The 25,666-nt window shown below is 40.6% G+C and overlaps 3 protein-coding genes and 2 long non-coding RNA genes across 11 annotated transcripts in view; 4 read left to right on the forward strand and 1 right to left on the reverse strand.

The window, feature by feature from the left end:
• LOC117152465 overlaps positions 1–756 on the forward strand; it is a 2,726-nt gene extending 1,970 nt beyond the window's left edge. Inside the window, exons 3-4 of the long non-coding RNA XR_004462853.1 lie at positions 57–187; positions 623–756. This is a non-coding gene — a long non-coding RNA (uncharacterized LOC117152465). The remainder of the gene's footprint in view (positions 1–56; positions 188–622) is intronic.
• Positions 757–978: 222 nt separating this feature from the next.
• Positions 979–3,230, forward strand: LOC100741765 (mannose-P-dolichol utilization defect 1 protein homolog). Its single transcript, XM_003494403.4, has 5 exons — positions 979–1,328; positions 1,958–2,023; positions 2,158–2,290; positions 2,365–2,569; positions 2,651–3,230. Exons 1-5 carry the CDS (start codon positions 1,241–1,243, stop codon positions 2,891–2,893), a joined length of 735 nt encoding a protein of 244 aa, XP_003494451.1. The 5' UTR covers positions 979–1,240; the 3' UTR covers positions 2,894–3,230.
• Positions 3,231–3,460: 230 nt separating this feature from the next.
• On the forward strand, positions 3,461–11,469 carry LOC100741882 (serine/arginine repetitive matrix protein 2). 3 transcript variants are annotated; one of them, XM_003494404.4, is made up of 14 exons: positions 3,461–3,614; positions 4,250–4,447; positions 4,538–4,662; positions 4,754–4,830; positions 4,918–5,040; positions 5,132–5,346; positions 7,427–7,567; positions 7,659–7,850; positions 7,938–8,634; positions 8,722–9,029; positions 9,261–9,436; positions 9,527–9,653; positions 9,747–11,100; positions 11,328–11,469. In XM_003494404.4, the coding sequence occupies exons 2-14, from the start codon at positions 4,287–4,289 to the stop codon at positions 11,442–11,444; spliced, it is 3,813 nt and encodes a 1,270-aa protein (XP_003494452.1). In that variant the 5' UTR covers positions 3,461–3,614; positions 4,250–4,286; the 3' UTR covers positions 11,445–11,469. The 3 variants fall into 3 exon arrangements, with proteins under 3 accessions (XP_003494452.1, XP_012248488.1, XP_012248490.1); XM_012393065.3 differs by having other exon boundaries at positions 9,300–9,436; XM_012393067.3 differs by lacking the exons at positions 3,461–3,614; positions 4,250–4,447; positions 4,538–4,662; ... (1 more) ...; positions 4,918–5,040; positions 5,132–5,346 and adding exons at positions 5,912–6,140; positions 6,488–6,800.
• A 1,772-nt stretch (positions 11,470–13,241) lies between these two features.
• Positions 13,242–25,666, forward strand: part of LOC112213930 — a 216,026-nt gene continuing 203,601 nt past the window's right edge. Inside the window, exon 1 of one of the 3 annotated variants that reach the window (XM_033324394.1) lies at positions 13,242–13,926. In XM_033324394.1, coding sequence (XP_033180285.1) covers positions 13,890–13,926 — 37 coding nt within the window. In that variant the 5' untranslated portion in view covers positions 13,242–13,889. The remainder of the gene's footprint in view (positions 13,927–25,666) is intronic. The other 2 variants (XM_033324393.1, XM_024371975.2) reach the window with 2 other exon arrangements.
• On the reverse strand, positions 13,922–20,475 carry LOC117152466. 3 transcript variants are annotated; one of them, XR_004462854.1, is made up of 3 exons: positions 19,557–20,475; positions 18,649–19,421; positions 13,922–15,128 (listed from the first exon to the last, which is right to left on the reverse strand). It is a non-coding gene; the product is annotated as an uncharacterized LOC117152466 (long non-coding RNA). The 3 variants fall into 3 exon arrangements; XR_004462856.1 differs by having other exon boundaries at positions 13,922–14,607; positions 14,816–19,421; XR_004462855.1 differs by having other exon boundaries at positions 13,922–14,378; positions 14,467–19,421.

Here is a 25,666-nt window from a genome sequence, read left to right on the forward strand (position 1 = left end):
AAAAATTTTTTTTTTTTTTTTTTTTTTTTGATATAATAAAATTTGTTAAGTTTCAGACGCTGTGTTAATAAGTTACATAATGGAAGTTCTAAGCGGATAAAAACAGTAAGGAAGGATAGGAGGGAATTGTTAGAATAGGAGGAGCGTACCAGGCACCCCTGCGGAACTTCACGACCATCGAATGCAGGTAAAGAAGCAAAAGCTATCGCGTGGGTTGCCCTAACCACTCCTGTTCCACAACCTCTGACCCACTTATGCGAATGCATCTTGGCTCGCGTGAAGAGGCGGCCTGACGAATCACTTCGACCTGCTATCGCTAATTGCCCGAGTTCAATTTCATGCTGATAATTTTCTAAAATATATTCGGCACATCGTACTATTTTGCAATTCGGTCGACCTCTACGCGCCTTTGTTATCGGCTTTCCGAGTACGTTGATATTTGCGTGTGATAAAAGCAACATCAAAGAATTATTGCTTATGAGATAGCGAGTTCCTTTGTAGAATCATGACCGCACCGTAAATATGTCAGAAATATCCATTGTTATTTTTCCATGGTTTATTTCGTGATCATAATTTTGTAATCGTAATCTTAATTTTCGTGATCTTACTTCCTTACCATTAGATATGGTGCGATATATGTTGTGGGAAATCATAGAATATAGTTGTACGACTGCATTCGTAGAGACTAGGATACAGTTGTATGTTGCTGCAATTCTCACTGGAATATTGAAAAGAGTACGAAATACAGACGAGCTCCGAAAAAACGAATGATCCAAAGGATAAACATGTCACTGTCGGTGACAGGAGGTATTTGAAAATGGTAAGAAATGAAGTTGCTCGAGTTTCTTTACTTTTAAAATTCGTGATTTTAATGTTGAGCATTTCACGAATTACTGGTAGTAATGTTGTGTGTTTTTTAAAATGTATTAATGTTCATTGTTTTAGATATTAATCATTAATAAAAGCATTATCAGGGAAGCATTATCAGTACTAGAATAAATAAGAATTGTAGCATGTCATGAAAACATATGGGTAATAACTATTCAAAATGGCGCGCCACATTCTTTATCGAAGAGTGCTGGGACTCTACTATGACGAGTTATCTGTCGGTATAAAAGTCGATCTTACCAATAGAACGACTCTATGTTAACCTATACATCGTAAACGTAACAAAGTGGAATTACATTATTTTTTACATTCTGACACGAGTCAGAAGATATAAAACGCATGTGTAGCAAGTATGGCTCACTTAATCAGGAACGTTTCTCTTCTACTATTCACAGAAGAGTGCATAGAAGAATATTTCGATGACATGAACTTTTTTCACGGTGAGTGCTGGAACTTCATTCATAAACGGCCAATAGCCGATATAACTGATTCATAGAATTATAATAAATTTATTTTTATCCACAGCGTCTTACTTGTACCCATTGTCATGATCGTTCGCACACCACTAGCGTACTATTCAATAGAAATAAAGATTAAAGTTTGGAACTAATACTTTCATTTCTCACATATCGTAACCTATTTTATATTTAATAAATGCTATGATGTAATACATGACTTTACAACTTTTTAGCATTTACACATTCAAATACAAGCATAATAGGTATATACATAGTTTCATATTACTATAAACAAAAGCTTCGCATAAATAGTATAAGAATTTTAAATATAATTTTACTCCCTCTTTACTCTCGCATACCGTGAATTGTAATGCTTTCGAATTCTACTACTTTGAACATTGTACTGAATAAATTAGATTTTTGAACAATCGAATTTTGAAATACTCGTAGTGAGCGCTCAACGATGTTCAATTCTTTTCTCGACGATAAATTTGAAGTCATTATTCCTTTGTGACGATTTAAATTGCTTCTTATAAAAGTTAAAATGAATTTCCTGCGAAGAAGATACGAACCACTTCAAGTAAAACATGAAAATTTCGAACATGTTTCAGTTGGATGCTTCAAATTGGCGCTGAGCAAATTTTTAGGTCTCGGCATCATCGGTGGATCTCTTCTCGGTTAGAAAATATATTTTTATGTAAACTTTGTAATTATCATGAATTTAAACACTGAGCTGCGTTTTTGTGCAATAGTTGCATGTATAATTAACTTTGTGTATAACATTATACTGTATTAAGTTTTTGTTTGTTAGTCAAGATACCACAGATTGTAAAAATTCTTAGAAGTAAAAGTGTAGAAGGCATCAATGTCTTCAGTGTGTTATTGGACTTATTTGCCATGACAGCCATGGTATCCTACAGTTTTATAAGTGGTTTTCCATTCAGGTACTATAATTAATATTATATATACCTTTGTACACATTCATATTATAATTAATCAATGAATGGTTGGATTCTAGTTCATGGGGTGATGGAGTTTTTTTAGGTATGCAGACTTTAGCAATTGCAGTATTAGTCATGCATTTCAGTGGTAATACATTTCAAGCAACTGCATTCCTTGCTGCTTATCTAGCAGTGTTCTTTGCTGCTACTAGTGGCTTGACCCCGGTAAATATTCTCTGGGGTTGTCAAGCAATGAATATACCCATTGTACTTGCCAGTAAGGTAAGATGCTTGTAAATAAAAATCATTATATAATATATATAAACTTACTGAAAATATATTTATGATTTCATATTGTTTCAGTTAATGCAAGCCTACACAAATTATTCCAATGGAAATACTGGTCAGCTATCAGCAATAACAGCTTTCATGCTCCTCTTTGGATCTCTTACACGAATATTTACCTCTATCCAAGAAACGGGAGATATTACAATGATAATAATGTATATGTGCTCCTCTATATCAAATGCTATAATAGTTGCACAAATTTTGTATTATTGGAATGTAGATGCGAAAAACAAAGATGGAACCAAAAAAAATCAATAAGTAAATTAATAAAATTTTTAATATTTTGGGAAATAATCAAATAATGGAGTCAAAAATCCATGCAACGAAATGAAATGTGTAAGAGGGTGTAAATAAATGAAATCAGCATTCTGATATCAATAGTCTGAGAAGGATACATCTACTTTAATGAAGAAGGTATAAATGTATCTAAGTTAATAAACTAATATTTTAAATACCCTAAACTTATATTTTAATCGCCACGTATGTATTACATTCATGAATCTTTTCTAGTTGACAAGTTATAATTTTAAATTTGCTATAAGTCATACTATCTTAAAAGTAGAAGATATTTTAGAAATAAACATACTATAAAAATCGTATTTGTTATTATTTCTAAAAGTTCCAAGCCTGATAAAAATTTTGTAATGGAGAATCTAATCTGTTTAGTAGAAATAAAGTTTTATTACTAAAAAAATTTTACGTCATCAATCACTTTAAATTGACCGCCAAACCGGAAGTGATATAGATCGCTGACGCTATGTATGATATGGTTCGCTAGCTGTAGTAAGGGAAGGGAAAGAGCCATTCACGCAGGCGTGTCTGAGTTTATCGTTTCCGGCTTTTTCGTAATCGTGACTTGTGCAGCGTATGGTGAAATATAGGGCCGCAGTTGTTTAATCGTCGATGATGATACGTAGTGGGCCGTGATATAGTTGGAAAACACATTAACAAATCGTCGGAAGATAATAGGGAAGCAACGGTGAGTAATAATCCGGTTTCTTTTTTGGCCAGTCTGGCATGCCCATGAAAAAATGGGTGTGGATGAGTTTTGGAAAAGAGGGCCATTTGGAGCGTCATGGCGCCATCATCCTTCGCAATCCGGCTTCCCGACGACCATCTTGTTATCGATAAATCAATATAACGCGCCTTTCTTCCTATGTAAGCGTTTTTCTTGAGTAAACGAATATTCTACAGATTTATTCTGTTACGTCGTTTATACGATTCGCCAGAGGAATATCAACAGCTACAGGTAAATTGTTCAGAGAACCGGTTCTTGGTAATTCGCTTTGTCTGGGCGCGTTCTTGCACAGAATGCCATTCCTTTTTGGAGATACGATTTACGTTCGATGAAACCATACAAAACCGATACGTTGTTACTACTAGCATTTGAGCAACCATTAAACGATTGAAATACCAGAATTTTCTGGCTATCACCGTGGAGAGCGGTTTATCAGTTACAAACACGTGTCCTTGGCTGTTGGATGATGTCCTTTTTGCATGCCAATTTCGGGCAGTCGCTCAGAGGCAGCTATTAAAAATTATGTCAATATTTGAATAATATCTTGGATATTAGAGAAAAAAGAGAAAGCATTACGAATTTGCCGATTTTCATAGTATTGCAGGACTAGGTTGCTTGCAGTACAGAATCAAAATGGAGTCAATGGATGCGCGTCTTGTGGCGCAAGCATTGAACTACCATGGCCAACAGTTGCAGAAAGTGTGGGAAGGAGAACGCAACGAGAACGAGCTGGCCATGCTCAATCTCAAGGAACCAAACTTTGAAATCTATCAACAACGTCAAAAGACTCTGAGGTATGTGTTAGATGATTCCTTTAAGTAATATTATACTTCAGACGTTTCTAAATGCATCATACATTCAAACTTGTTACTTTTTTTTAATAGTTTTGGCGATAGAGGAAAGAGGCTAAAGCTACAACAGTTCCTTGCAAAGAAAGCAGATGCTCTTTACGATAAATCAAATTTGGAGAAAACAGTTGAACCTATCAAGCAAGAATTGGGAGATGAAGGTACAGTTTCACTTCTTTCTACATACCCTGGTATGACTCATCATGTATTACACAATAATGTGAAATTAATCTGTTGTATGTATTGTTTCAGAATTTTATGCAACAATGCCAGGCCTTGATACTTTTGTCACTATGGAGAAATCTCAACGTATTCGAAATTTTTTGGAGGTGGTTATTCATGATTTTAATAATTTATATAAAAATAAATAATTTGATAATTAAAAAACGGAGTTCTAATAAAATATTTCTTTTTAGAGTTTGGTCATTGGAGATGTTATTTACGCGCAAGTGATGGGTAAAAGTGCTGCTGGACTTCTTCTGAAGGTGCTTTGCAACTGCAGCGATTGCCCCAGAGTTGTTACTGATTTAGGAGTTAAGGTATATTAAGTTTCTTATTGTTTATTTATATTAATTAGAAAGTACCTGTATCCTCTTCAATCGTGTCTAAAAATAATTATTAAATTTATAGGCTCTAATATTGAACACGGCCACAGTGCCGGCGGTGGACAAGAAAGGTGTAACAAGAGGCTACATGGCAAATGATCTCATCTGCGTCGTAGTCAGTGAAGTTAACGTTGAAGCCGAGCGAGTTGTTGCAGTTATGAACGTACCTGCCCGTGAAGGGCAAGCACCGCACCCACCTATGGGACTTATCCATTCTGATGATCTTCCAGAAGCTTATAAGTAAGTAATAAAAAATCTGGATAAGTACATTTACTCCTTGTATTTATAATAATGCTTCACTAACTTTTGTAAACTGATATGTATATCACTATAGGAAATTTTGTATACACGATATAAATGGTAAAAGTGTCTTGTGATGCATCAGTAGCACTTTTGACTCAAAATTTGTATTTGTATTATAAATCGTTCTTTGATCATTTGCTTGTTGCGATATACCTTGAGAGCACTTGTGCACTAACAGAAGGCAGGGGGAATATTTTCTGACACTGGTAGTTTCGAATTTAGGATTGATATAACAGTTTCAATCGTGGTCGAAACATATCTCCTATTGACAGTGTAGTTATTCTATTTGTAACTTGCATAATACGCGACAGTACAGATTTGCATCTTTAGTGTTTTGTTTAATATTTTTTGTTAAAAAAGAAGGTAAGGAAAATGGTATGGTGGCCAAAAGAAATTGAGATTTAACAGACGCACTGTGATACTAACAAAACAAGGTAAATTAGATTTGATTCCTCTTACACGTTTTTATGAATTTAGGTGCCAGACACTCTCAATAACGTAAAAAGTTGATAGTCAGTATGATGATGAATTTATAATGTGATACAAATGATTCAAACCTTGAGCATTGGTTGACATGGCTCTGTTGCGCACAATATTCTATCTACGTTTGTGATATGTTACTCTCAAAGCACCAGCCAAACAATGGCGCCAAATGACATCAATGTCTTTTGAGGTTGCATTTCCAGTATGAGATGTTGAGCCTTGGGTGGCCAGAGTGAGTGCTGCAGACGGTAGGTATAATAATGATTTACTGTTGTTTGGTCTCTTATTATAGACGAATAATAAAATAAGTAAAAAGCAAGCATTTAAAAAATTGATTATTTTTAATGTCCCATTCAAATATTTTTATGTATTAAAGATCCTTTTGCTCGAGTTTAATGCATATCTAAAGTGCATGATACGTCAATGTGTTGTCAATGTTTCATATGTATCACATTACCAAGTGGAGTAAAACTTCAGATTATTCAAGAAGTTAAAGCAGAGACCAAATAACTAAAATCTTAATCGCCCGAACCTTTACCTTTAAGCCTCAAAAGAATTGCGCCTTGTCATAATAATGCCTCATTTAAACTTACAGCTTAAATTGACAAATAAAAAATATAAAAATATGATGTCATGTTTGAATTGACACCACAAAATGCAAAACAGGCGAAAGTACTACTACATATATATAAAAAAAATTTTTTTGGTCAACTTGGAAGATAAAATATACTCAGGCGTGGCTCCCAACCTATCCTAGGGCTATGCAATTTATTTTATCGCACCAAAAACTTATAAAAACCAAACCACCGTCGATTGATGATAGGCTGTGTGCTTTTATGTTGAGAAATCCTCTGATTACAAACATGATACAAAATACTAGAAATATACGTCTTAGCGGTACATGAAAGGTGAGAGACGAGTTTACATAATAATGAGGTTGTGTACCATTGTAAATTTATACGTAAGAAATAATCTGGTAATAAAGGAAACCTACCAAACTTTCTGCAATGTATCCCCGTTTCGGACCCCTGCTGCTTGTTAACGGTACAAACGTAGATTTTGATCGACTCTAATACCATGAGGTGTCTGATAATATCTTTGTTCTAATTGGAAGAAACTCCTTCTTCATCCGGAGCATCTTTGGCATTAGTGTCGTATCGTTGAATAATTCATGTAGATCGAAAAGAAGAGGCGAATAATTACGCAGGGATGAATAAGCCGATGAAGGGTGTGCCGTACGTTAACACGTGCAAGGAATAGCAGCACAAAGGACATGCATATTAATATGCATGAATATATATATAAAATATATATGTATAAGACGACGAGATGTCGAGAAAACTGAGGGAAAAACAATCAGATTGAAATAAAAACCTGTACCAGGAAATGAACTCAGGATTTGTGAAGATTCGGTCATCATGATTATCAAGTCTTTAGTTTTACCGTTAACGAAGTAGCTTTGGTATCCTCTTTTTGGCAAAGGACAAAATGATTTTTACATCTTGATAATTGGTCGTTTCTCTCTGTGGTGTAGGAAAGCAATGGACAACAAAGGACAGTCTTACGAAGCGATGTTGGAGAATAGTACTGGCTTCAACAACCCAAACAACATTAAATATCTTTGCGACTTGATGGGTCTCGGTCAAGAAAACCATTCCAATATGGTTGGTTTGAGGTAGAGTATCAATCCCCTATACTCATTTTTTAGTATAACTGATCAAATAAATGGTCTTACCATCCTTCCAAAAACATCTTTTTTGTTACAGAGAAAGGTTCCCACCCAATGAATATGCATCCGAATTAAGACAAGCACAGGCCAGTAAGTGGGCATTCCGAAGCGTAGCCGAAGGTATAGATCATTTCAAGGCTGGGCGTCATACAGAAGCCTTCCAGTGTCTCAATAAGGCACTTACCGTAGACCCACGAAACGTCGAAGGATTAGTAGCACGTGGAGCATTGTAAGTCACAATCTACATCTTAACACAAACGAAGTATATTATTCTAAATTGTGTTTATTTTACATGTTTATATCTTTGTTGTTATAGATTCGCTAATAGCGGTAGTTTCAAGAAAGCGATCGATGATTTTGAAACAGCATTGAAGCTGAATCAAACTCATACGAACGCTCGCAAATACATGGCCGAGACTCTCGTTGCTCTAGGCCGAAGTTACGAAGATGAGAAGAAGTACGAAGAAGCTCAAAAGGCATATGAAAATTGCTTGGCAATTGCTCCATTCCACGAAGAAGCGAGAAACTCTATCGAATACATCAAGTCTAAGACATTGACATCTTCTTTGAATCCTTTGGATACATTCAAGAGTTTCGAAACTGAAAATGATGTCGGGGAAAATAAGAAAGAGAAGAAGAAACGCAAGAAGGAGAGAAAGTCACGCTCGAAGAAGAGACAGAGATGGAGTTCGAGTTCCAGTTCGTCATCGAGCGGTTCTTCGAGTTCCTCCAGCTCTGAGTCCAGCAGTTCTTCTTCATCCGCAAGTTCGCGATCAGCATCTCGATCACCTAGTCGCAAGCGGAAACATAAGAAGGATCATCGCGGTTCACTTTCACCTCTCAGCAAACGGATGGCTCAATACAACAACCCACCAGCTGCTACCACAGCTGCACATGACGTAATCGCCCCCGTATCTTACAGTTCAAATACTCGAGATAAGATGGACGATTACGAGATAAAAGTACGAAAATTCTTGGAACAGACGAAAGATGATTCCGATTATGAAGATAAAGTAAGAAACACATGCCTTTTTTATGAACATTCTATAATTTATTTTTTCTTTTTTATAATTTCAATGTTATCTTTCCTACACTCTTAGGTAAGGAAATTCCTGGAAGAAACAGCTAGATGGAAGAGAGAAAGAGAGAAGGAAAAGAAACATTCAGAAAGTGAAAAAATGAAGAAAAAGAAGAAGAAAGAGAAGAAAGGAAAAGACAAAGAGAAAGAGGACAAGAAAAGCAGGAAGAAGAAAAAGAAAGAAGAAAGGAAGAAACGCAAAAACAAAGACAAGCTCGAACGAGATTTAGAAGCCTTAAAAAAGTCTTCATTGCCGGATTTAGAACAATTGGAATCAAAACTGAATGCGTATTATGCAAAAGTTGAAAAAGAGACTGCCGTCTTGAAAAGGTTGGAACCTTTATGGCCAGTTCGTGATCATGTTTTCCGTTTTGGTTATTTGTTTTTACGAAGTTTTTGTCTATTAATTTATGAAAATAGTATGAATATTGTTTTCGATGTTGCATTTAGTTTGTGTTTCCTTAGATAATTTTCCGTGATTAATTTGATTTTTTAAAGATACATGAATGGAAACGCGGGTTTTAACATCTCGTATTTTATTTATGTTTTTATATTTACTAGGTATGTAGCTCAGTATAATGACATAGCTTCCCCTCTTAGCAACGCGGAGAAGCTCGCTGAAAGTTCACGAAGGGAGGAAGAGCTGCGCAGAGAGAGAGAAAGGGAAAGAGATGAGGCTTCAAAGGCGTATCACGAACGGGAAGCTAGAATACCAATGACTGCACAGCAACGTAAAGGTAAGGGTCAGGCCCGTTACAGAAAAATGGGTGCAACCTGCAGTTAATGAGTATAGTCTATGCCCATTTTACTTTACATTCTTTTTACAGAGATTCAGAGAAAACCACTGACAGACATTTTTGAACAAGAGTCGCAACTGATTCATCCTGAACCGAAATTACCTACCCTCGACACTGCTGCATTAAATGCGAAATGGAAAGCTGCACAAGCCGCTAGGTAAAAAGTTTTAGCAGTTTTAAAGCTATATTTTAATATGATATATTACATGTCGGTGTATATTTGGACATGACTATTTTTGTATTTGTTTAGGCAAAAGGATGTTCTTCCACAAAAGTGGCAAGATGTACCGGTAGAGAACAAAAAGATGCAATCCAATGTAGACAGTGACGAAGACGATGATAACGAGCTAGAGGAGAAACTGCAGCGAGCAGCATTGGAAAAATCCATGAATATACGGAAGCAAATGCAGCGTGAACTCGCAGAGAAGAGAGCAGCAGCTGCTCAGCCCATGTCCGCACCAACTCCGCCGCCATTACCCAAAGAACCTCCGATCCCTAAGCAGGCGCCAGTCAAGTATCCTACACCACAACCACAGAACAAATTTCAGTCGTATAAGGATCCTTCTATATCCGCAACGCAAACAACACCGACAAAGTTTAGTTCTAATAACAATCTTGGTGGCAAATTCCAGCCGATTGGACAAAGTGGTAATAGCGGTGCTGGTCATCCACCAGAACCACCACGTCCGCCTCCACCAACGAAGAACCAGAATCAGGCTAAGGGTCCCAGAACAGATTCTGATAGCGAGACCGAAAGGCAACACAGACAAACCCCTAAGAAACGCGAATCTACTGGCAGGGGAGGAGCTGTATCTAAACGAATGAGTAGAGATCGTCCAGCGAAACGGTCGCGCAGCAGATCGCGCAGTGCCTCTAGTTCAGGCTCTTCGAGGTCTCGTTCACCCAGAAGAAGTCGTTCAAGATCGTACTCGAATCGAAGATCTGGAAGTTACGAGAGAAAATACAGTCGATCTCCGTCGGGTACTTACAGTAGATCACGCTCTAGATCACGTTCCCGATCTTATACCAGGAGTCGTAGTCGCAGTAGATCTGGAGACCGGAGTTACTATCGCAAGAGACAATTCCGACCATACAATAATCGAGGCACTTACTATAAGCCCCGTTTCCAGGGCTTCAATAATCCAAACCATCGTGGCGGTGGTAACAATTTCCAAAATCGTAATCGGTTCTATAATAATCAACACAATAATCGTTTTGGCAATAGACGTGGCGGTGGTTTCAATAATCGTGGTGGTGGACGCGGACGTGGTGGTAATCGTGGCGGTAGATTTTTCCACGGTAAGCAGGGCTTCCGCGACTTCCGAGATAGGCGAGACTTCAGAGATCGGCGTGCCGCTTCTCGCGATAGATACAGCGATCGCAGCTATTCACCCGATCCGATGAGAAAAGTGGACGAAGCAAAGGAAAAGATCAACAAGATGCTCGAGGGCGGAGATGACGTGATGGAGCATCAGCAAGGTGGTGGAGGATCGAATGTTCCTCCTAGTAAAAGACAAGATGGACCTTTAAGCGAGGGTGAAGAGAGGGACGACGATGACTACGAGAGGTGGGGAGAGGGCGAGGGGGGCGACACAGCTAACAAGGTTGGTTAGGTCTCTTCTGTGTAGGCTTTCGCGAAAGAATAGCCCATCTTCGTGATGACGATCATGATATTCCGGATGATGATAATATGAGGAATAAATAATGAGGATGATGATGATGATGATGATGATGATGGTGATGATGATGATGATGATGATGATGATGGTGATGAGCCACACGTGCAAGAATCACACGACCTAGGAGCCAACTAACTCTCGTTTGTTGCTAGAATGAGGTTGGACCTGTCGACGATAACCTGGAAGGCAAGGAGTACTTCATTGAGCGCATGAAGCAGCGAAGCAAGAATGTTTTAATGCAGAGAACCCTTGCTGCTAAGGTTTGGTAGAAACCCCGTTGCCGTTGCTGCTTCTTCGATTCTTCTCCTTCATCTGTGATATAGTTACTTCTCTTCAACGTGAAACTTCGACCGGATCACGTGAGACAGACTTCTTACTCAATTCTTATGCCGATCGCTTTCGGTGTATTTAAAACAGAGTGTAGAGGGGATATACCTTAATGAAAAACTGATCGTAACGGTTGCGAGAAATGTACTTTTTCCTTTCAAACTTTTAATTTTTATCGGAGTTAACAGCGAATGATTGCAGTATATACTAATATATCATCTTGAAGGATCTGCGATCGATGTCATTTTAGTTTTTTCGTAATTATGCATGGATATTTACATAGTAAATATCCGTGACATATAGTATACACATATAAATGTGCGTTTCTCGTCAATTCAATAACACGTTTATATCGTGAAGTTCACGAACATCTACAACTTGTGACATCTTCTCTTTTAATCCTTAGAAAAAAAAGAAATTTTACACACCTTTCAACTTTAGTACTTATTTTCGTATCGTAATGAAACTTTTATTTCGTAAGTATTACGGAAGGAAAAAAATGGAAGCTTCTGCTGTGACGCGCAATTTAAAAGGGAAGTATTTGGTCGCACTATTTGGTGTATGCGAGTGGCTTTTCATCATTCATTGTCATGAGAGAAATAGTAAAACACCTATAAGAATCGGCAAAATGCATTATTCGCAACGCGAAATGAATCCATTTTCGATTTAAGATTTTTCTTCGCGTTGATTTGCAATTTGTTCGATAATTGCACCTGACGTTTCGAATTTGCTGCGTTTAATGAGAAGAAAGGCTGTTGTCATTTACGGATATCGTCGATTCTGGCCAAGTAAACTTGAGTCGCGAATCGCCAACGCGAAGAAGAGACTTTCTTAGTAAGCAATCTAGTTTCCCCTCACGTCGAAACATCCTTGGATTATACTTCGTAATTACTTTATTTCGAGACACGTTGTCACAGACCCCTCCTTATTATAAAATACTTATTTTAAGGTATCATACAAAGTAATTTACTAGTAAGACACTTATATATGTTGTATGTAAACGAGTTGCTGTACAATTCAAATCAACAAATACATAACATGGAAAATACAAATTAATGGTTTTATTCTTCAACGTTTATTTTTAGTTTATACCCGCATATGTGACTCTCCGTTGATTACCGAGCTTGGTTTCACTTTCTTATCTCCCTGATGCCTCATTTACCGAGTCCTTGTTCGGAGAACGTTGTTTTATTTATGCGATAGAAACTGGTTCTTTTATTGATAGCTGACCGATTTGGCTATCGCTATATTTCATTTGCAAACGGGTATTTAAACTTGCAGTCACCGATAGTTACTTGCATTTCTTCTTTGACCTAGCATGAAAATGAAGCTTCTACAAGTGCATTTCGTTTTACTTGTTTCAAGTTCTTTCCTGCTTGAGTATACAGGCATGGTAACGGCAGCGATACTGTCTAGTAAGTAACTTTTTATTTAATTCCTCATTGTACAGTGTTTCGATTAACGTAACTCAATTTTACATTTCTCTTTCTTTGTCTTTAATTTTTAAGGACCCCAAGTGGTCTTTGTCGAGGACACGTGCAGGGGAAATGAAATTTTCAGCCAATGTCAGGCAAGTCCGAATTGCGAAAAGAGTTGCGACAATATCGATATCTGGGAATCCATGGCTTGTATCCAGACTAAAAGTTGCGTAAGTGGTTGCATTTGCGAAGACGGATACGTACGCGACAAGAATCAAGGAGTTTGCATTTTGGAAAATAGCTGTCCTAGAGTTAGGCATTGATTTCATACGAGGCCGAGTTGTATCATTTGCTATCGTTTAATACAAATATCTGGTGTGTTCTCATATATTAAAAGATATTAGAAAAATATTATAAAACCAGTTGTTACAGTAACGATTCTCTTCCCTTTCGTTCGTGTCACTCCTTTTATTTAGATAAGTAATATACATATTGTTATCAGGTCGTGAGACAATTGTTTTTTGCCACAATAATTAACATTCTAATCGGAACGATTTTTTATAGCAGCATAAATAAGAGATGCGTAGACGCATTTTGGTCGAAAGTGGTGGGGGAATGTGGCGGCGCGCGATATGATAGCGTTTTGAGATGGTTCAGTTCCGCGCCGTCTCACGTGCGCGACACATTTCGACAAACGTGGAATCATCGGTGTGACAGATCCTGCCATACGTACCTTCAAATTAATTTCATTTCTACATCTATCACCTATATTATCGTTTCTTATTATATTATTTCTTTCACGATTCATTCATACCTGGCACATTTTTATTCGTCTTCCGTTTTATTAGAAAAATTTCGTTCGACATTTCTTTTACGCATCTATCCTTTTCTTATATACCTTTTTTTATTACGATCCGTTAGACAACGAAATACAGTGTAACAGTGTGTTCAGTGTCCTTGGATATAATCATGGATAAGAGAAGCGAACGAGTCAGCCGTTTCAAACGTAAGTTCACAACGATTTAAATTTCTCGTCGATTATCTTTTTTATTAGGAGTAGTTGACGCGAATGGTCGAAACGAGTTCCGCTCCTTATTGAAGTTCAATTACCAGCACAGCGGTGACCGTGATTATTCTCTATCGAGCAGTCCAAAAAAGAAGGCTGCGGCCACCTCGATCGAGCATCCCTCTGGGTCCACGTCCATTGTGATTTTAATAAGCCTTATGCAAATTACAAATGAAATTGTCAGCGGCAGGCCCGCGGTCCATTCTTCGTCGTTGATGGGGACAATTAGAAGAGCTTTGTCCGGCGACCACGCGTTGTCCGGCTGCTCGGCAACTTGAGTCCCAACGAGAGGACCACCCGCCAACCCCTAATGTTTGTATCCGGTCCCCAGGACGTTCGCTTCCGATCCCAGAGTGTTTCTCTGCTTGCTGACGATCGACTTCTTCGGCTCCCTACCATTAATCGACGTAGTTGTAAAACTGCTACGTTACACTTGAAAAATCATACGACGAAATTTTATTAATTAAGAAAACGAAGAACCTGTTTTACTGTTAGTCGTTTTTTCGGTTCGAACGAGGATTTTAGTTATTAATTTGTTGGCATTAGCCGTCAATGTGTTTTACGACTATATTTATTTGAGAAGCGGAATTCGAAGCTCCGACGAAGACCTTTGTCTTGTTGCTGGGAGAACACAAGAACATCGTAGACACAGATCGTTGATTCTTGCAATCGAAGGGAGGAGGAAGAGTAAAAGCAGCAGAAGTCACGAGCCAGGACAGAAAAGCGGAAGAGTTGGCGGGAGGTGGTTGGAAATCGAACGGAATCATGGAGGCTGGAGGTCGATGGTTTGGGGTGGAGATAAGTTTTTACGGTAGGGTTACTAACTTACGGACTCGGCATTGTCGAGTTGCCGGTGACGGGAGGACAATGCGCGTTCGGGACACAATGCTTCACTCTGGAATCTGAAGGCAGTCTTGACTATCAACCTGCAACCACCCCTCACATCTGTGTCTACCAATACTTGCCCTTCTTGCACATACCACCCTTCTATTGCCAACCGCGTCTTCGCTCCGCGCGTCGTTACTTTCTCATTCTGACATCTTTGCTTCTCTTCGAGGTTCGACCAAAAAAAGAATCTCTTTGTCGTCTTCGGCTTTGGGGGTAGTAACGAATCGTTCTCAATTCGATAGTTGTTTCGCGACCTTGTACACGAGAAATGTCATTTTATTTCATCTTATCGTGTGCTACATTAAAAAAAAAAGAAAAAAAATTTATATGGTACACACGACTGTCATCTTACAGCTAACTGCAAAAAGGTCAAGGTTTACGAGTTAGGCGAATCGTGTATAAAGAACGAAGAGACTCGGAATGGATGATCGTTGTCCGAGAAGGTGTACGCGTTTGCGATCACTCGCAGTTTGGCAGTGTTGCGATCAAAGCAAAGACGAAGCGAAGGAAGAAGCACGACGTAGATGGCTGAGTGGTAAAAAGACAGAAGCGGCAAAGACGCAGAGGAAGGAAAAGAGAATAGATAAAGAGGGTGGGACGACGAAGGGAGGCGGTGGAGAACAAGAGACAGACGGCCGAGCATTTCAATCGCTCTTAGGCTCTCTCTTTGGCTTTGCTTTTCCGTTCCTTTCTCGCACAAAAGCTACATTGTTTCGTCCCTACGTTCATATGGACGCGAGCTAAAATACTCCTCTTTTCTGCCGGCAGCGCGGATACACCGAAAAGCAGGCCGCAGACAGACATACCGTACGTGACACACGTATGCCAAAAGCAACAGCAACGTCGCTACCATCGTCAGCATCGTTCGCTGGCATACAATCCTTTCTCGTACATTCAATGCTCGTCGCCCACTCGGTATCCTTTTGTCGCTGTTTATAGCTCTATAGGCCCGGTATTCCATCGTCCCGGTACTCGCCGAGTACTTTTCGAGCTTAATTCTGTATCGTCTAACTGGACCGTGGAAAGAATCGTCTGTTGGTCAGGAAACCGTACATTCCGCGAATTCGTCGGGCTTTTCGTGTTTTTTTCTATACTGGCCGGATTAACGGAGGATTCGTTGCAAACGCCAATGCAGGGAGACTTTCACGCTGCATACGATATCTTTGACGAGCTTGAAAGTACCGCTGATAATTAAGATCGATCAGAAAGTAAGAGTGCACGAACGTGAGTTTTTCTGCATCCGTTGAAGCATCATTACAATGTCTGAATTATCTGAGTATCTGAATACTACCTATTCTTTCTTCTTAAAAAGTAAGAGCAATTCCAGGAGAAACAACGACCGACCGTAGTGTAATCATTCTCCTTAAGACGAAGGTGAGACTATTCGAAATGTATTCTTTCTAACGTGTCTATTCGTATTGAAGGCAACGTCTGACCATGACGTCTCGAACCTCCTTAAAGTAGCCGAAGCCTGTCTTTCGTTATCGATCTCCCATAGGAGGGGCAATAGGTGTGTCTGACCATGAACGTTCACACTCCCTGAAAGTTAGCCGCTTGTTGGCATTAACATGAATTATTTCCGACGTATAAGCTTAATCGAAGTTTCACATAAGGAAGAATAGTATCCGTCTCGACCACTTGTGGCTTTCTCGAAAATCCCCTTAACCATACTAACCCAGATTAGTTTCATCCTCCTTTTGCGTACGTGCTTGGATGGTGAAACCGCTCCGGAGAGATAAAAGCTTTCAAGGCTGTCTATTATACGATATATTAATTGGAAATCGTCGAATGCAGCGTTCCCGTGTCGAACCGCCAGTCGCGTTTAGCCTGCGTAAAAAGATTTTTTTCCTGACGACGGTCATCGTTTCCGAAAGATCGTAGGTACGTCGCTGAGCTTAGAACGCTTTGGAGGCGGATACAGCAAGAGTGTCCTGCACTCTATTGATAAACTCTCTTTCAATAGACGCGGATGCTGGCCCCGCTGTTGAGTATCGATAATATTGAAACCCTGAATGCCGCTCGGTTGAATGTCACAATGCGCTCCAGTGATTAATAGACTTCCGCGACTTTTATCGAAATAAGATGTTGCTTTCTGACGCGTTGTCGACGCGATCGAGAAAGCGTACGCTGCACCGCGGTCACTGGCTGCATTTCCAACGTTTCTAAGCATTTCGCAGTATCTTGCCAAGCGCACAATTTTTTTTTTTACCTCGTATCTGTTCCTCCATTTGATTAACAAATTGCAGGATAAAAGATAATGCTTATTAACGATGCTTGTTGCTGCAATTAAGCATTTTCCATCAGAAGTTCATTTATTCCGAATAATGTTTCCGTTGAAGTGGTCACCACTTCTAAGGAAACTCTACATCTGGTCTTTTTAGTTTTCTCGAGCACTGAAGCCATCGACAGCGTATAGACAATAGACCGAGACGAAGGCAGACCATAGACACTAGACAGGCGACGATGGCTTCGGGACTTTCAGTTATAGGGTAACACTGCTAGCGTGCGGATCTGGACCAGCTCAAATTATATCCCTACTTGTACTTACACTCCTGTATTAAAATATATTTCCTACTTTACAATTTATCCACGCGTTCCTCTGTTTGTACATCTAATAACCTCGACGGTTTCTTTTCCTGTCTTCGCCGTTCTGACGATTCTGACAATTGCGTCGGTGGCAGTACTCGTTGGTAAATAATTAAAGCTACTCAACCACGTCCATAACGGTAGCGTAGAAGTAGAAAAGTATTACGCGAAGTTCCTCGCGATGTCATAGATGTTTCCTTGAATCCACGACAAAATCATAAGAATCACCGCGGAAGCTTTATCTCGTTTTAACGAGTAGAATAAAGCCGTTAGGAACTGGGCCTTTCCTAGCAGCATGCTGCCATCCAGTATAATAATACCGGCTGAATGCGAGCGTGTATGCATGCGTTGGCATATAGATGCAAGAGAACCACGAGGCTGGCCAGTGCTCTCCTTTGTCATTCGACGAAAGGCTTTGTACCGATTATCTGCATACGCTGCCGCGGGTACGGCTTTTCAGTCTTCTCTCCTCTCCTCTGCTCTCCCAGCTTCACGTCATTTCGTCGTGATTCCACGGGCCAGCTATACGGGACACCCTGTATACGCAACAAGGCTCACGCTTTGAATACTCGTAATAGTTTAACGAAATCCGGCATGCTTGACTTAGCTATTGGAACTCGAACGTGGCCTGGCACTGATGTAATCCATCGATTCGTTTTACCAAATCCTAACCGCGATCGTGATCTCACGAGTTGTTACGAGAGTTTAGCGGGAACAACGAAACAACGCTGCGATATTATCGTTTTCGATGGCCGTTCGCCAAGTTGCTGGAATTTTTTCCTATTTGGTCGATTTGGCGCGAAAGGCGAATGAATTAATTAATAAATCGCGATAGTCGATCGGAGGAAGAAGGTATTTCCAATATCCGTCTCAAGGCAGAAACTTTTATCGGTCTTTCCCTGCAAGGTTTTCTACCCGCAATACTCCTCCGGTACCCTCCTTTTTTGCTTTCCCGTTTTCGCTATCTTTTCCTTTCCTTTTTAACTCCTTCTGCCGTTCCTGCTCCCCCCTGCCCCTTGTCCTCCTTCTTCCCGTGACTACATTCTTTTCAGTATTCACTGTGCAGTTTCTTGTACCGATACTTCCTTCTTTCATCGACGCGTCATTCAAGCTTTTGATGCCGCGGCGACAAAGCTCTTTACTTCTTTCCGCGAACGAATGAAAGCACGGAACGATGGCGATGTATACCTGCATGTATATACAGATGTATATATACGTATATACGACTCTCTCCCGTGCTCTTCCGGACGCTTTCTCTCTCGTTCTCTCTCGGCCCGCGGTTCCACCTATAGACAGATGAAAATGTACGCGTGCCCGTACATTTCTCCGCGAGCAAAGAACACAAGCGCAGCGTGGAACTTTCGAGCTCCGCTCGTACGGTAGCATCCGCGATACAGCCGAGTCGTAAAATCGATCAAGTATCGAAGTTTATAGGTTGCAGCGTCTCGATGAAAAAATCGAAGATACAGACTCGAAATCTCGGTTAGGATCATGTAGCTGGGCTGTAAAAGAAAAGAAAGAAGAAAGAGAAGGTTGACTCGACTCTTATCGAAATCGGTAAATCGTCGAACGTAGGTCGTCCCCCGAGCGACCTTTCGTTGACTTCGATCCGTAACTGTGTGTCGCGAGACGTATTATTCCAGCGTAGGCAGTCGCCTAGGGACACACAAGAATTTAGGAGAAAGTATTCGCCGACAGTCTGAATAGCTTAATTGGGGAATTAATAATAATAAGAATAATTGGCAAAGCATATTCGACGGAATATTTTTCTCCCTACGATAGGAATTTTTACTTCTGCGATAATACTTTGTGGTTTCGTTAACGAACCTTGCACCTTTTGTAAACTCCTCAACATTGGTCTGTCCACGTGATTAAATGACCACAATACCAGTCGGTTAAATTCCATCTCCTTTCGCTGTTAATTAATTCCTATGGAAATAACGAGGTCGGAATTACGGCTACTAAGAAAAAAAAAGAAGAAAAGAAAGACGCGTTTCTTCGTCAAGTAGCAATCGAATAAACGCAAAATAATAATTCGAGTCTCATTAAATGGCCGTAACTGCAACCTTTCTACACATTTTCAAGAATTTGCTTACCAAATCGTGGAATCGACGTGTTGGTGATCGAACGGTGGAAACAATCACTCGGTTTACGTCTGATTGATATGCGAACCGTTTGCTTGTATTCGGTAAACGATGACGTAATGCCGTTAACGCGTTATCAGCCGTCGTATTAACGGCGCTGCACACGGTCACCGCGGCGTTAAAACAATGCCAAACAGACCCGTTAACTCCGAACACACGAGTACGCCGATCCTTAATGGATCAAGGTGCTTAATTCACGAGTATCGACACAGGCGTCGCGATAGAGCCGATAGTTATAATGCCATGCGATACACAAGGGGTGGCGTACGATGTGTTCGCCAAACGACGAAGACGAAACGCGCTTCTCTGCCGCTTGGTTCGACGCAGAGGAAGAAAGAGAGAGAGTGCGCGAAGAGCGGGCCAGTATGCAGGAGAATATACGGGAAGTCCCTGTCCACGAGCAACTCGCTCAATTCGCTCGCTCGCTCGCTCGTCCGCCAGCAGCGTCATCGTAAGACCTCTTTGTTCTCCGGCAATTTCAGCGGCATTGTCACCGTCAACAATGTCCACTTGACATTCTCCTTCTCGCTCCCGCGCATTGTTAACCCATCCTCCGCGCGATCTCTCTTTCGATCATAAAGCTCGCAGCAGCCGGCCAGCATGCGTTGCGATTCCTGCACGTGGACACGCCTTAAGGGTCTTTTTCTTGCCCTGCGGACGATCGTGCTCGATTTTTTTGCCTCCGAATTGGGTTACCTTGACTTTCCACCGCTTTGCAATTTTTCATACAACGCTGAATACGTGTTCCGTTTTGTTGTACCAGACGTTCAGAAATCACGCTGGTCAACCGCAAAAATTTACAAGCCAAGAAGAGTAATTTTTTCTGTTGATATTTTCCTCGATCGCTGCTTCTTCGTATTTCGATTTAGCTTCGTAAACGTAAGAAATGATAAAACAGATCATCTAAATAGAAATTTGCTTCATCTACTAAACGTTATAAAATGCTCTCTTTATTTTGGATATTTTATATATTTCTTCGTATTACGCGCATTTTGTACATTTTTCCTATCTTTAAATTTCCCATCAATGCATGAACATCCGCAATCCAGTAACGAAGCTTGAAGAAATTCTCCAAATTGTACGGTTCTTTCTTGATATCATTGACTCGCGCAACGAATATCTAGCAGCACCTATAATTCTAAGTTCGATAAAATAATAAGATACTTTGTTTCTGCGTTCCGCTAACGTTGCGTTTATACAAACTCTACGAATCATTTTACTATTTTATCCTTAATGATTTAAGCAAAGATTTTTACGTTTATAGTTTTTCTGGATAACAAACTTCGAAATCGACAAACGTCGTTCGCGTCATATTAGTTATAGACCTTTCGTCTTTTTCTCCGCTTTTCTCCCGTCTTTGCGTCTTACTCCTCAGCATTGGCGGCCAGCTAGCGAGACAAAACTTGGAAGGCTTAGTGGCCAGCGACCGAGGAGACGTGGAAGGGACGATAGAGGTTTTCGTTTGAGGAAAGAACTGGAGAATATTTATAGAGATTCATTGGAACGCGGATGAAATTATTTTATTTCATTAATAGCTTGAAATAAGGAAACATTTATGATTTACTATAATATATATATATATATCTTCGTTTCTCTGTATACCCATTTGTCTATTGTCCACATTGTTACGCGATGGCATCCTCCTTCCTCGTATTGTTTCGATGCATTGTTCGACGGTGGCTCGCTCGTTCGTCCTCCTCGGCCGACGGCGACTCATTGTTTCCTCGTTGTTGCGCGTCCGTCCGTCTTTTCGTTCTCCTTCCTTGAACATTGTGAACTTTAGGCGCCGACTTCCGAGCCGCTTTCTTACTTTGGGGAATTAAGTGGTTTCCCGATGTCCGCCAAGTCGTTGGCTAATACCACTGTTTCCCAATCGTCCTACAACCCGTCTTCCAATCGAGTTCTTTGCTTTTCTTTTATCCGCCAAATTGGCTGCCCCCTTTGAACGACCCAAGATTACATTTGAATCTCGATCAGTTAGCGACTTTGGATGTTTAAGTGGAAAGATCGAAAAACTAAAAGTAGAACCTCGTTGCTCGCCATTTGAATCTCGAATTACAAGTTAGCGAATAATCTAAATCGCGAAACGTCAAAGAGTTGAAAGTAAAATCCTATCGTTCGCCTTTCGAATGTCGACTTGTTTACGAATATTAAAGTCGAAAGAAAAGCAGAAAAACAGAGGCAAAATCCGATCGTTCGTCGGGGTGTTCGAGCCTGCAGACCATCCGAACGGGTTTCACCGCGAATACTCAGGGCATTTAAGTGTGGAGTTCATTCGAAGGCGCGTACACATTGCGCAGACAACGTGCGTGTGTATATTTCGTGAGAGTAGTGGCGCTTTACTTATGGAACGCATTGTTCTATTGTGCACGGGAGATGAGCGCATTACTGTCCCTTGTCCCCCTTTTCGAGCAACCCCGGGACAATATCGTGCCGTCGTTAATCAGGCATCGTTCCTGGACGAGCCACATAGTAATTCGCGGAGGTTTATGCTCGCGGAGCGCGCATTTAGATTCACAACCCGCTATAGCTGTGATACTAGCTTAGACGTGATACTGGAAACTCGATAACGTTAGTTATAGACTTGGATTTAACGGTCCGGATGACGTTCCGGTTCCTCGCTGTTCAGAATCTCATTCTACCGACATGCCGATACGTTTTTACCGATTCTTCATCTTTATCGATATAAAAATGCCGATTAAATTATGTGTACGAAATTCTGATGATCGTTTTGAATTTTCTTACGCACCGCTCTAAGCAATTGGAGCATCGTTTCCCGTGTTGGTTTGATTTTTATAACCACGCCTTGTGTCTCTACGTTTAATCATGTTTCTTTTGTCTTTGAAAGCCTATTAATCGTGGATATGTTTCTTATACGAAAGAAAATAATTTTCGATAAGACAGAGAATAGCCAAGTACGGGAGAAGAGAGAATAGAAAGGAAAAAACGTCGGTGTTCAGCATGGAAAATCACCACTTATCGACGATTTTATATTGACGAATTTTTCTTTCCTCGTAATAATCGGAGGAATAGAAACGTGAGTTATGAATCGGTACAGACGTAATGGTGATGGCAGCGGAATAAGGAGGAAGAAGAAGAAGCAGAAGGACAAGGGTGCTCGTGCGTGTAAAACACGTATACGTGTATTCGCGAGCAGCAAGGAGTAGGAGATAAAGTGTTCGCGACGAATCTACGGAATGGGGTGGAAGCACAATGCTCCAACAATGACGCTATTGTGGAAACGAATAACACATAGTCCTGCGCTTTACCCTGCGTTTCGTCGTGAGTAAGCTGCATAGCTGAATCAAATGAATACGAGAGTGCCATCGCTAAGACACGCTAGCAGGCGTCTACGCTGCAAGAAAAATTTACAATCGAATCGAAACTCGAAGGTGATAAAATCCTACACAAGTGCAAGTTTATATTATGCATCGTGCTTGGAATTGTCCGTATATCGAATTCTACGTGATCAAAACAAGAGATCCATCTTAACATTTACGAGACTGCTTGCCATATCTTTGCAAGTTTGAACGATAGCAAACAGAGGATGTCGGCGCGTTGCTCCATATACGAGCGAGAATATTCGGAACACGCGAGGAAACTTACACAGGATAGTGGGTCGTGTAAGCCAGTAGTTCCGGTCGCTTATGCGTCAGACAGCGTCTCACGCTCCACGCTGCTTTCAGGAAATAACGGATATGAATGCTGCACAGAGTCCTCCGTAGAACTTTCAGCGCTTTTATTCGAGGGCATTACGTTCCTTGACACGAATCTTTCCGACGTATGCTTAGACCTTTCTTCCTATTCGCTGATAATGCAAGATTCTAATCAGCAGAATAGACACTGCCAGACGTTTTCATTTGAACGGGAAACCATTGCGAAAGTTCCAAGTTGTCTCGTTATTACCTCGATACGGATAATTCCTTTCGTTCGTTAAAGATTTTAATATTAATATTCACAAAAGATCTGGATTGCTCCAATACATACAAGTTCTTCTTGCGGCTATCGATAATAATTATCACGTAGATGTTAACACGATAAACAGGTATTAGCTCAATCTAAATTCTCCATTTATCGCTACGATTAAATAACAAGAAATTTTGTATACAGCTCAGAAAATATTCAGTCTTGCATGCATTAAATATCAAATTTCCAAATTACCAGGAATCCAATTAATAAGACACGAACGGAATGCCTGGAACCGCCTGACAGACGACTATGTATGTTAGCGAGTTTCGAAACTTTGGAAAAGGAGGTTGCAAAAAATAATGATGCTAATAAGATGGCGGATACAATGGAGTCAGAGTGCACACGTAAGTAAAGTAGTATCATCGGAATGGCTCGAAGGGGTAGAAGGTCGACGAAGAGGTCCAGCGGAGGGCAATACCGTGGACGGGGTAGGTACGTAGGCAGATTTAATTAGCATGGACCAACGGAGGCCCTCGGGGGTTGCCGGGGGTGCGGACGAGGGCAGTTCGAGCGTTAAAGTTAAATGACGGTTGGCGGTTGCTTATTCTTCCCGGCAACTGATGCTTGATAATCTGCGAAATCTCCCCGCCGGCTCTCAATTCTGCTCGATAGTTGGCTGCCTGTGCAGGCCAATTCTCTCAATGGAACAACTCAGCCACGGACTGACTGGCTTAATTGTAGTTGCTACGTCTCCTCTACCCCGATTTCGTTTTTTTTTTCATTTCTCCCTCTATCCCACGTCAGGAGTCGTTTCCTTCGTCCCGACATACGTTTCAGAAAATATCCTTGTCCAGGATGATGGCTTGAAATCCCTATAAAATATTCATCGTAACTCGAATAAAGGAAAAATATTAAACCGTAAATGGTGAGGTGGAATCTATCGGATCTCAGCGATCTTTATTTTTGTAATGATTTTAAACGAAACACGCGATATATTATCTTTTTTATCTTTTCGATTATCTGTAAGCTGGACATATCGTGTGTTCGTTCACGTAGCAAAATAATCGCTATCGTGACCAGTTACGCGTTAATATCTAAAATAGCAACGCGTTTCTTATAATTTATTAAATAAATTTTAGTTATATATACGTACGTATGTTCGATGACTAATTCGGCTGACTGTGAATCACGACTAAGAGCGGTATGATTTTTACGCAGGGAACTTTCTGTTTGTGTTTAGAATTTATTCAGCGAGCGTACATTTCGCGGAACATTCCGTGGAAAGGATCGTCATGCAATCGTGCGAGATCCGGCATTAACCTATTCCGCTTTGTCGCGTGCGTGTAGCACCCTACTCCCTTCAGGGGATCTTCCATCCCTCTTCGCTCTTTTTCGCCGTCCGACACCCATCCCAGTGCCAGGATTCCCCGCGCCTCGCCTTTCCTCCGCAATTTTTCCGCCACATTTGCCTTTGTCTCGCGACAACAATGCATCGCCTCTACTGCGATGACATAAAAATATGTGCACCGATGTCTCTCTTTCTCTTCGCTCCGCCTTTCTCTCCGTCTGTTACTTTTCCGCTTGTCTCTTCTACCATCTCCAGCCCATCCACCCTCGGTGCTCTTCTTTCATCCTCGTAATAGACGAACGTCTGTCGGTATCGCGGAGGCGGCCTCCACGCGCGAATTAATTCGGCTTGTCAGAAGACGAATACCGCGCGTTCTCGCGATCGGTGATTTCCTTCCCGTGATTTTTGCCGCCTGGAAAAACACAGCTACCGATATAGAACACGGTGGACTCTGTTCGTGCATCCAGATCAGTCATACTGTTGTTCGAATCAGTTCCCCGTTTTTTCATATCTCTCCTCGTTGGGAAAATTTCCTTTTCACTCCTTTGTCGTTATATCGCGCCCTAATCTTGCCTCATAATATACATATCAGTTCGAATATCACGAACGAAGTTGAAAACTGAATTCAAAGATGTTGAAGTTCGGGCGACAGAAATAAACCTGCTACGCTATATCCTACTGGTTCAAACGACTCCACCTTATCCAAATAATTCCTTCTTCGTGTCTATTCTGACAACGGTGTCGAAGTACAAAGGTTCAATCGACGTGAAAACGTCGGCATCTGATAAACAATCGCGGAAGAACC

The sequence above is a fragment of the Bombus impatiens genome, unplaced genomic scaffold (assembly GCF_000188095.3).
Source record: "Bombus impatiens unplaced genomic scaffold, BIMP_2.2 scf_2222, whole genome shotgun sequence".
In the NCBI taxonomy this organism is placed as follows: domain Eukaryota; kingdom Metazoa; phylum Arthropoda; class Insecta; order Hymenoptera; family Apidae; genus Bombus; species Bombus impatiens.